Source organism: Pteronotus mesoamericanus, unplaced genomic scaffold (assembly GCF_021234165.1).
Source record: "Pteronotus mesoamericanus isolate MK-2021 breed Mesoamerican mustached bat unplaced genomic scaffold, CSHL_Meso_final contig_101, whole genome shotgun sequence".
Classification (NCBI taxonomy): domain Eukaryota; kingdom Metazoa; phylum Chordata; class Mammalia; order Chiroptera; family Mormoopidae; genus Pteronotus; species Pteronotus mesoamericanus.
The window spans coordinates 14,759,190-14,771,583 of record NW_026555001.1 but is presented as its reverse complement, the minus strand read 5'-3'; the positions used below and the strand labels follow the sequence as shown (position 1 = coordinate 14,771,583).

Below are 12,394 nucleotides of genomic sequence, written 5' to 3'. Positions count from 1 at the left end.
CATCAAAGAAAAAAGTTAATAAACTGGATTTCATCGATTGAAAAACTTTTCCTCTGCTGAAGATACTGTTGAGAAGATGAGACACAGTGCCCTCGGTGGTCCTGGGATCTCTCTCTTGCTTCAGCAGGGTTTGGACGGAACAGACCTAGGGATGCCCTTTCTTTCCAACTGCCCTCCGTCGTCTTTTCTAGTCACCACCTTCGAAACCACCAAGCCATCCTCAGCCTCTGAGACCAACCGACCCCGTTTTTTGACCTTAATTCTTCATTGCCGAACAACCTTGAGCTCCCACATTCGTCAGAACTATTCCTCCGAATTGGAGGCTGCTGTCAACCACCTGGCTAACCTGCGTCTGGGGACCTCCTGCGCCTGCTTCTCTTCGGGCTTCTATTTTAACCATGATGATTGAAATAGACCTCTGCACGGCGTGGGCCACTTCTTCCGAGAGTTAGCCAAGGAGAAGTATGAGGGCTCTGAGCGTCTCTTAAAGCTGCAAAACCAGTGCAGTGGCCACATTTTCCTCCAGGACATGGCGAAGCTTTCCAAAGATGAGTGGGGTAAAACTCAGGATGCCATGGAAGCAGCCTTGGCCTTGGAGAAGAACCTGAATGAGGCCCTTTTGGATCTACATGTCCTGGGTTCTGCCTGCACAGACTCTCATCTCTGTGACCTCCTGGAGAATTGTTTCCTGGATGAGGAGGTGAAAGTCATCAAGAAGATGGGCCTACCACCTGCCTAACAGCCGCAGGCTGGGCCCCAGGCTGGGACGGGTGCATGTCTCTTCCAAAGGTTTACCCTCAAGCATGACTAAGAAGCCTTTGGAGCCCCGAGGCCTTTGAGGGGTCCCTCTGCATTTCCCTGGTGTCTGGCTTTTGCCTGAGCCTCTTTCCTGAAACCTCACACTGGAACCCTCTCCTGTGCATTGGACCAAATGGAAACAATAAAGCTTTTCCGAGAAAAAAAAGAAAAGAAAGGAAAAAGAAAAGATAAGGCATAGTGGGAGAAATAGTAAAGAGGAGAGATTTCCAGAACATATAAAGAGCTCTCAAAAGTCAACAATAAGAAACAACTGAATAAAAACCAATGGGCAATAGATTGGAACAGACATTCTAGCAGAGAAGATATACAGATAGTGAATAAACAATATGAAAAGATGCTCAACTTCACTAGTCATTAGGGAAATGTGTATTAAAACCATAGTAAGACGTCATGACACGTATATTAGAAGGACTAAAAACAATAAGGACAATGACAATAACAAATGGATCATATTGAGTATTGGTGAGAATGAGTAGCAATTGGAACTCTCATGCATTGCTTGAGTGACTGTTAAATGAAACAGCTGTTCTGGAAAACAGTCTATCAGTTTGTTTTAAGGTTAAAGATATACTTCTTCATATGATCTAGTGATTCCACTCTTAGGTATTTATCTAGAAATAATAATCATTTTTCTACAAATGGAAATAAACGAAAACATGTACATGGATGTTTGTAGCAGCATTATTCATAATCAAAAACCAGACTAACTCAGATGTCCTTCCCTGGGTAAATGGATAAATAAATTGTGCCACATTCATACAGTGGAATACTAGTCAGCTATAAAAAGGAACAGACTATTGATACATGCACTGAAATGTATCTATACATTTGGCTGATTCTTAAATACCTTGTGCTAAGTGAAAGAAGCCACTTTCAAAGGGTTATATACTATTTATGTGACATTCTGGAAAACAGGAAACTGAAGGGACAGGGAGCAAATCAGAGGTTGCCAGGGATGAGGGACTGTGGGAAAGTTTAACTACAGAGGGATAGAAAGTGGAAATTTTGGGAAGGTGATAGAATTGTTCTGTATCCTAATTTTGGAGGTGCTTACACAAATATGTGCATGTGAATCTATTCATGTGATGAAACTCATCACTGTACTTAAAAAAGGAGAATTTTACTGTATATAACTTGAAACTGGGAGTGCCAACCCAGAATTGGACTAGCATCTAAGAATACAATGATGGGCTGTAAATAGAGAGGTAAATCTAACAAGATTGAAATATAATAGGGATAAATTTAAAATCCTGAAATAGATTCTGAAATGTAGCTGTCCAAATTAAGGAAGAAGACTGTGTGGCTTAACAACAGTGTGTGTATATATATATATATATATAAAAGTCCATGTAGTTGAGAGGAAGCATAATACAAGTCAACACTGATGTACCTGCCCACCCCCCCCACCCTCCGCAAAAAAAGCTACTTCAATTTGCAGTGGCATTTGTTAGTAGAAGTTTAGTATCTAAAATGAAGGCATGGAATTCTGAACTTGATTCCGTCCTCTTTAGAGCACACCTGGAATCTTACAGGTTAGTTCTAAGAGGATGATGGACAAACTGGCACACCTGCAGAGAAGAGAGAGGAAAGAATGATGAAGGCAACTGAGACCAAGTCATCTGAGGACTAGTTAAAGAAACCAGGGTGTTTAGCCTGGTCAGGAGGTCGCTCTTGGTGGGGTTGAAAGAGAGGCCACAAGAACAGCCTGTACAGGGAGTAGATATTCAAGTGAAATTAGAATTGTTCCATAAATTCCTAAGAACCAGTGGATGAAGTTTTAAGAGAGGGATTAAATTTCAGCATAAGGAAACACTGAAGAGTTAGAACTAACTCTTGGGAATGAGCCATTTGGGCAAAGTCTTTTGTCAAATAATTGATTGAATCTCCCTTCCCATTGAGAATCTCCTTCAGCCTGGTGTTTCCACAAGATTCTTGCCTGACCTTTACTTCCCATACTTGGAGTTTCAGTAAATAATCATTTTATGTAGCGACTGATAGGAATGATTCTTTTCATCATTTCATATTTGAGTTGTTTCTTTGAAACCGTATTTTCCTAGCAGTCATTTAAACTTTAAGATAGACAAAATAGCATGAAACGGTTTCAGTGGTAAGGATAAAGAGTCTTCAGACCAGCTGTGTTCCTTCTGTAACTGGGGAGCAGGACCTACAACTCACTGTGCAGACCCGGCGACCGGGCCTTCCTGAGATGGTGCATATCCTGTAAAGGTTGTGAGCTTCCGGGGCACGAGTATGTACATACAAACTATATTGTACTTGGAAATTCTGTGATTTCATGTGTCATATTATGAAGCATTGTAAATGTGCATTTTCTAAGAGAGGAATTTCTGTTCCATTGGTTCCAATGTTGCAGCCTGGAAATTTTCAGGGAGTGATGAAAAGTAAAACTTGAAACTGCCACTTTGTTTTTTAGGTGGTCACAACTGCTACCCAACTGCTAGGTGTTTTGTTTCTTTACTTTTTTGTTTTAACTTCACCTATGTCACCTCTTATGCTATTTTTATTTTTTTGTTCTCTTGCCCACTCTTTTTTATGAAAAGGTGAAATAAGCAGTATCCAAGGAGTCTGCATTCTGTGCTCGTTTCGTCTTCTCCAGGGTGAGATAGAGGAAATGCAGTGCTATTGCTCTTCTGTGTGATTTGTGTTGGTCTTTTCTCTGCTTTGAGGTCAGGTGCTATGTTTTCTACTTCCCATATAAGTCCCCAGGTGTCCAATATGTGCATCTGTGCGTGGTGGGTTTTTAATAAATGTTCTTGACTGATTTACTGACTGTTCTCCATAGCAAGAAAACAATGCCACGTTTTATTCCAAAGAGGCTATACAGTATTGAGCACAGTGTTTCAATCTTTGAAGTTGAAGATAAGAGTTTGAGAAATTCTGAAATGTAAGAGTGTGTGAGATTCAGAAAGGTATCTAAATTTACTTCTTTGTTTGGAAAATACTTGTACTTGTGTAATGGTTTTTACCTCACATAATATAGTAACTTCTCTCTTTCTCTCTAAAAAGATCCTCTCAGTTGAGGGTGTGATAATTTGATATACATTTTTTTATTTAAAAAATATTGTATATTTAAATACTTTTGGCTGCTTTAAAATTTAAAAAAATCAACTTAAAAAAAAAAAGAACTTCCCCAGTACTCTCCTTGAAAAGGATCCATGAGGGACTTCTTGAAAATTAAAGATCTTTATAAGTACTCATTTTATAAAAACATTCTTTGTTTTTAAAAAGGGCTCATTGCAGAGTTATTTTTTAAATTGAGAACTCCCTAATTGCATTTTCAAGATGATTATTTTATAAAAAATAAATGTACCCATACCCATGAGTAAATACTTTCTAATTTATTTGCTTAAGATTAAAGTGGGACAAATTTTTGCATCATATTAAAAAAATAACAGCTTTATTGAGCTATAATTTACATACCACTCTTTGAAGTTCAGTGGTTTTTAATGCATTCATGAAGTTGTGCAACTGTCATCACTATTCCAGAACATTTTCATTACCACAAAAAGAGACCTTGTACTTGTTAGTGGTCACTCCCCATTTTCCCCTCTCTAGCTCCTGGCAACCATTTATCTACTTTCTGTCTCCTGGATTTACACATTCTGGATATTTCATGTAAATGAAATTATTCAGTAATCATACAGTACTCATACATGGCCTTTTGTATCTGGCTATTTTCATTTAGTATAAAGTTTTCAAGGTTCATCTACATTGTAGCACGTAACTACCTTCTTTAAAAATAGCTGAATGATACTCCATTATTTAGATATATTTATATATATCTCACATTTTATTTATCCATTATGCAGTTGATGGACATAGGGTTGTTTCTGCTTTTTGTCTATTTTAAGTAATGCTGCCAGTTTTTTGTGTGAACATGTTTTCATTTTTCTTGAGTATATACCTAGGAGTGGAACTCATGGGTCATAAGGTAACTCCGTGTTTAACATTTTGAAGAACTGCCAGAGTTTTCCAAAGCGTTGGCACCATTCTGTTCCTGTGCGAGCTTAGTTTCTCCACATCCTTACTGAGACTTATTACGCGTCACTTTGATTGTAGCCATCCTAGTGGGTACGAACTGATACCTCATTGTGATTTGATTTTTATTTCCCTAATTGATTAATGATGTTGAGCATCTTTTCATATGCCTGTTTGGCCATTTCTGTATCTCCTTTGAAGGAATATCCATGAAAAAAATGGATATCTGGGTTATTTGTCTTTTTACTGTTGAGGTACAATTGTGCCTTATATATTCTGGGTATAAGTTCTTTATCAGATATATGATTTGCCAAATCATATATTTTCTCCCATTTTCTATGTTGTCTTTACTTTCTAGACAGTGTCCTTGAAGGACAAAAAATTGAAATTTTTATGACATCCGGTTTACCTAGTTTTTTTTTGTTGTTGTTGCTTGTGCTTTTGATTTCATAGGTAAGAAAACACTGCCCAGTAAAGATCTGTTCTTATGTTTTCCTCAAAGGGTTCTATAGTTTTTGCCCTTACCCACAGATCTTTGATTCATTTTGATTTAATTTTGTTATATGTTGTAAGTTAGGGACTTGACTATATTCTTTAGCATGAGGACATGCAATTGTTTCCGCACTACTTGTTGAAAAGACTCCGTCTTAGCCTGTTTAGGCTACTATAACGAATTACTATACATTGAATGACCAAAGCAACTAACCTTTATTTTTCGTAGTTCTAGAGGCTGAGAGCTCTGAAATCAAGATGCTGGCAGATTCAGTGTCTGATGAGGGTCTGCTTCCTGGTTCAGTCTGTTTTTTATTGTGACCTCACATGGCAGAAGGGGGCAAAGGCGCTCTCTCCTGGGTCTTTTTTTAAGGGCACCAACCCCAATCATGAGCGCTCTGCCTTTATGCCCTAATCACCTCCCAAAGGCCCTACCTCCAAGTACTGTCACATTGGGGATTAGGTTTCCATATATGAATTTTAAGGGGACATAAACATTCAGTCTATAGCAGACTCTTTTATTTCTAAAAAAATTCTAATTATGGTAAAATATACATAACATAAAAATTTAACATCTTAACAATTTGTGGGTGTCCATTTCGGTAGTGTTAAGTGCATTCACATTGTCCTGCCACCAGTCTCCATGGATAGCTCTTCGCATCTTGCTAGATTAAAGCTTTATACCCATTACACAACTCCCCATTTCCCTTCCCCCCAACCCTTGCCAGCCACCATTTTTTTTCTGTCTCTGAATTTGGCTACCATAGATACCTCATGTACGTGGAACCACACAGTATTTGTCTTTTTGTGATTGGCTTATTTTGCTTACCATAACATTCTCAAAGTTTATTCATGTTATAGCATGTGTCAGAATGTATGTGTTTTTCTGTTTAACTGTCGATGGGCACTTGGGTTGCTTTCATTAGACTATTTTGAGTAATGCTGCTGTGGACATGGGTATACAAATATCTCTTTGAAACACTGATTTCACTTTTTTTGAGTATATATTGAGGGTGGAATCGCTGAATTATATGGTAATCCTGTTGAAATACTTTGAGGAGCTGCCATATTGTTTTCATAGTGGCTGTACCATTTTACATTCCCACCAATGAAATGGTTCACAGGGGTTCCGGTTTCTCCTCAACCCCATCAGCACTTACTCTATCCTTCCTCTCTCTCTTTCTTTGCCCCATTATGAATTATCTTGGTACCCTTGTCAAAATCAATTGCCTATAAATGTGGAAGTTTATTACTAGACTCTGAGTTGTATTCCATTGATCAGAATGGCTCTTTATGCCAGCAGCACACTGTCTTCATTACTGTGGCTTTGAATTGGGAAGTATGAGTTCTCCAGATTTGCTTTTTTAAGATTGCTTTTTGGCCATTTTGAATTTCTTGTGTTTCCATGTGCCTTTTAGGATTGGCTGGTAAGTTTATGCACAAAAAAAAAAAAAAAAAAAGTCAAGCAGGGATTTTGATAGGGATTGTATGAAATCTGTAGATTAATTTAAGTAGTATTACCATCCTAACAATACTAAGTCTTCTCATCCATGAACATGATGTCTCCCCATTTTTAAAGGCCTTCTTTAATGTTTTTCAACAATGTTTTTGTAGTTTTTAAGCATACAAGTCTATATTTCTTTTGTTAAGTTTATTTTTAAGTGTTTTATTTTTATTGATGCTCTTGTAAATGAATTAGATTGTTCATTGGTAATGTATAGAAATGCAATTGATTTTATACATTTATCTTGTAACCTTGCTGATTTTATTAGTTCTTATAGTGGGGTTTGTTTGTTTGTTTGTTTTTAAATATCCTGTCTATGGGGTTGGCCAAAAAGTCTGTATGTTTCTTTTCTGTAAAATAAGAAGGTACATTTTTCATTTTCACCAATAACTTTATTGATTTGGATATTTTGAGTATATTGGGTATCTCCACATGGTATAACGTCGACTGTTCTCAGTTAATGTCTCAATTTGATCACTATCAACTTCAACTGGTCTACCCGACCGTGGAGCATTGTCCAGGGAGGACTCTGCAGTACAAAACTTTGCAAACCACTTTTTGACATGTTCAATCAGTCACAGCACCTTCTCCACGGATCTTTTTATGTGTTTCAGTTGTGTTGTTACCTTTCTTGAAACAATAAAGCATAATATGCCAGAAATGTTGCTTATTTTCTTCCATCTTCAATATTAAAATGGCTACACAAAAATTTACCCATTTTGATAAGTTTTTTTCAATGCACGCTGATATGACTGCTGTCACAATACAGTCTAATAAAATTGTTCCAAATGAAGTTAAAGACAACTAAGTGCTACCAGAGCCATCTTATGGAAAAAACCAAGTGAACTTTTTGGCCAACCCAATAGATACCATTCATTTCTTTTTCTTGCCTAAGTGCCCTGGCTAGAAATTCCAGTACAATGTTGAATAGAATTGGCAAGAGTGAACATTGTTGGCTCAGATTTTTAACGTTTAGTGGTTTGGAAATATGTATTACTGACAATGTTCCTTTGAGAACTTGAAAATCCAGCTTTGTGTCTTCAGTAGAAACAAAAATAATAAAATGTGTTCTATTGGAATTCAGCATGCTATTTCTTTTTTGAGTATCAAGGCATGATAGATTCTAGCTTGGCTTCTTCCGAAACTTTAATGCCTTTGCTTTATTAAATTTATGAAATTTTTTTTCTGAAAGTCACTAAAGTAAGCCAACCATACGACTTTTTTTAAAAAACTTTATTTTAAAATCATGTATATTCTATTACAGTTGTCTCAATTTTTCCCCCTTTGCCCTCCTCCACCCATCCCACCCCACCCCCCTCTCCCACAGTCAGTTCCCACTCTGCCGTCCATGTCCATGGGTCATTCATATGTGTTCTTCATTTAGTTCCTTCTCCTTCTTTTCCCCATTGTCCTCCTTCTCCATCCCCTCTGGCCACTTTGAGTCTGCTTCATGTTTCCTTGCCTATGGTTTATTTTGTTCTTTAGTTTATTTTGTTGAATAGATTCCACTTATAGGTGAGATCATATGGTATTTGTCTTTCACCGACTGGCTTATTTCACTTTGCATAATATTCTCCAGTTCCATCCATGTTGTCTCAAAAGGTAGAATTTCCAACCAAAGAACTTTTAAAACATATCTGTAATGTACATGTCCTCCTGGGGAATTGAGCCTGCTGGGTATAGTTGAATAAGAATGAGTAATCTGGGTATTCGTATTGTTCTCACTAGTTTTTTGTTTTGGTGTAGGTTAATGCTTTATAGTTGGCAGATTTGGAGAAATTTTATAATTTGTAATAGATTTAGTTGAAAACCAGAGATGAGAGTGCATTGGGTGAAGGGAACGATTGTACTAACTTTTGACAATTTAATTCTCCACCCAACTTCTGAAGGATATATTTCTGCTCAAGTTTATTCTCTACAGAAAGTGGCAGAAGTAATAACTCTTCCATACTTTATTTTTTACTGTAGATTTTGTCAGTATTTAGATATTCAATGTAGAGAATGGAGTTTATTTCATATATTGAGCATTTCTGTATTCTATATGTGTTGCATTTTGCCTTGTTGGAGACATAAAATAAGTTTAAGAGCATGTTTACTTTGTGAATGCTTACAAGATATTTAGGAAGATCAAGTGTATGTACTTAGCTTGGACTGCCGTGTATTTGTGATTTCGTGTGTATGTCTTGTCTCTCTCACTAAATGTAAGCCCTTTGATGATAACCATCCTTGAGTTGACACTGTGTATCACAGTGCCTCACATGGTAGCATGTGTTTATTATGAATTTTTAAAATTAGTGAGAGAAAAATAACATGACTACATTTCAGTACTCAAGTGAATGGCATACCCAGTTAGTATTGTTGAATTTCAGAGGTAACAACGATCAGTTTGTTCTGAACTTGTTAGGGAAGTCTTCATGCAAGAAAAGGTAATTAAGTGGGCTTGTAAAGTGCGGGTAAGAACTGAGCAAGAGGAAAGAGCATTTCAACCATGTGTCATAATAGTATTTGGAGGCTAGTGAGCGGATCATATTGACTGGAATAGAAGGTTGGTATTGGCTTGTAGATAGAGAGAAGGATGGATAAATAAGTAGGAACATCATATTTTGGAGGCCTTAAATGACAGTTGGAAAAGTTGGCCTTTACTCTTTTTGACATTAGAGAATCACTCAAGTTTTTTGAGCTTGGAAGTTTTGGGGCAAAGCAGTCCTTCTAGAAGATCTGCTTTGTGATAGTACGTATTATGAGCTGGAGGGACACTGGTAGCAGGAGACGATTTAAGAAGCTATACTAACAATTGAATTCCCTTAGTCTTGCCAGCTCTTCAAGATCAGAGAGTTTTGTTTGATCTTAAGTGCCTAGCATAGTGCTTAGAGCAGAGTTCAGATGTTTGTTCATTGGCCCTGGCTGGCGTGGCTCAGTGGATTGAGGGCTGGCCTGTAAGCCAAAGGGTCGCTGGTTTGATTCCCAGCAGGGCACATGCATGAGTTGCACGCTGGGTCCCCAGTTGGGGATGTGCAAGAGGCAACCAGTCGATGTATCTCTCATACATCGGTGTTTCTCTCCCTCCTGTTCTCCTTCCCTTCCCCCCTCTCTGAAAATAAACAATTTAAAAAAATTTATTCATTGGATGTATTAATGTGGACTAGGTCATCTGAGCCTGGATAGAGCTGTTTGCAGTAGGAAATGCCCATATGAGAAGCATTTGTTTTCTGTGAGTATGAAGGGTATGGGTAAGGTCGAAGGTGATACTAAATTTTCAGCATGGTGACTAAGAAATAGCAGTGCCATCCCTAGAAATAGGGAAGTCATCTAGGGGAAGAGAGGAGTGAGAAAAGGGACAGTGAGGAGCATGTTTTTAGATTTGTTGAGCTTGACATTGAAAGATGTACATAGTACCTAGAGATAGAAAGGCTCAAATGAGAACTGAAGTCTCAATGTTTGAATTTGGAGATCACCGTGAAGATACTGCTTGAGCAGTAAAAGTGATTGGAGTGATGTAACTGTATGTGTGTGCATGGGTGTTGTGGTGTGCATGCACACCAAGTATACATACCCTTATACACTAAAACCCAATATATGTGTGTTAAGTTAGGGGTATACTAAGCAGCTCCTTTGTCTTAGCAGAATAATGAGAATTGATCCTTTGGGTGAGTGGAGAGGAAAAAGGGGAGCTAAAGAGGGAGACAGGGAAGAAACAGAGAGGTAGAAGAATTTATTACACAGATTTGCCCAGGAGACTTTGTAATTTGCCTTATGTATTAAAATAATAGTAGTAATAACAACAGTAGTGTTCCTGTATCACTTATTGCTGTATACCAGACACCATGCTAGGACATAGTGGTCTCTTTTATCCTCACAACAAAGATGTGATATTAGTAATATTACATCCCGCTTTTACTGATGAGGAAATTGGAGTCTAAAGAAATTAAAACTTGCTCAAGATGACTAGAGTAATAAATGATTAGGAGACCTTGTGGACATAAACCAGGCTTTTTTGACTCCAGCCAAATGTTCTTTCCATTATACCAAAGGCTTTTATGCTTACGTTCTTCAAGGAAAGGACTGCATCTTCAGGGGATCAGTCCTCAGCAAAGGCCTGTTAGTTAGCAGGCAGTGATTGGACAGTAGTAGCAACTGTAACAACTGTAACAGCTGTCTCCAGGTGCTTTGTTTGTGGCTGTGTATATATTTTCTGCTTGGGTATTTATAGGTAGACTGTGTTCAAAGATTAAAAGTGTTTGATTGCATCTTGTGGATGTTAATTTAAAAGAGGATATCAGTTCTTTTGTTTGGAGGATTAATCATTCAGAAAGTGTTTTTCTTTTTTTTTTTTGTTAAAATAATATAAACTTCTTTCAGAAGTTTATTGATGCATTCCTCAGAACATTCATACACACTAATGAGGAAATAAGAAGAGCCTGACATTTTCTTTTATTTCAGGGGATATCATTTTCAATGCCCAATACCCAGAGCTGCCCCCCGATTTTATCTTTGGAGAAGATGCTGAATTCCTGCCAGACCCCTCCGCTCTGCATGTGAGTAACTGCAGGCTCATTCTGATGTTCTTTATTGAAAGAAAATAAAGTTAGCTTTTAACAATTGCTTAATACATGAATTTGCCAAACATGTGGACTTTTTTCCATCCCTTTTTTCTCTGTTCTGTAAAATAAGTACAGCTCTTTATACGTTGAAATAGTTTAAATAAGAAGTATTTTTATTGCAGTTTTACTTTCAGGCTATTTTGAATTAATGAAAGTCTCTAGCATGTTGGTTAAAATATTTTTACTTCAGCTTTAGGAGACATGTTGAAAACATTTTCTTTGTTTTAACTTAATATTTCATGCCTGCAATCAATTTTCTAATGTTTACTAACACTTCATCACAGGGCTTGTTAGAGGAGTGGTTTTTGGCTCTTCAAGAGGCCTTTTTTGGTATATAAGTGAAAGTGGCAAATTTGGACTTGTATCTGCATTATCTCAGTATTGTTATCAGAAGGGTAAAGACCAGATTAAGTGTACTTTATCAAACAAGACCAAAAACTTTGCAGTTGAAGTAAAATGTCTGGAATTAAGGCAGAGAAAGGGGTGGTGGTACTTGTCAGAACACATGTGGTTTATATAAAAATTGTGTGTTTTGCATGACTGGTGGAGAAAAACGTGCCATTTTGTTTCAAAAGTGTGACCAGACACAATGTCTCTTTCCTTCCCAGTTTGATTTTGCTATGATGCCTATGCTGTAAGAAGTTTTATTGTTGTTCAAAACTGTGTTCTTTGTTTTGTTTTCTGGATATTGTTTCATTTAAGTTTTGTAATTTAAAATTTTGATGACTTACTTTGAAATCTTGTCCCCCTCCCCTTTTTTTTAAAAGAAGAGTATTAACAGGAAGTTTTAACTCAAACCTAACAAATCTATTTAAAAAATTTTAAAATTTATTGACTTGAGAGAGAGAGAGAGAGAGATTTGTTTTTCCACTTATTCATGCACTCAATGGTTGCTTCTAGTATGTGCCCTGACGGGAGATCGAACCTGCAACCTTGGTGCATCTGGATGACACTCCAGCCAGCCAGGCAGCCTGGCCAGGGC

General features: G+C 37.4%; 1 protein-coding gene across 2 annotated transcripts in view; it reads left to right on the top strand.

The window, feature by feature from the left end:
• Positions 1-12,394, top strand: part of BABAM2 (BRISC and BRCA1 A complex member 2) — a 347,541-nt gene that overhangs the window by 60,860 nt on the left and 274,287 nt on the right. For both annotated transcript variants that reach the window (XM_054568447.1, XM_054568456.1), the window contains exon 4: positions 11,252-11,346. In XM_054568447.1, the coding sequence (XP_054424422.1) occupies positions 11,252-11,346 (95 nt within the window). The remainder of the gene's footprint in view (positions 1-11,251; positions 11,347-12,394) is intronic.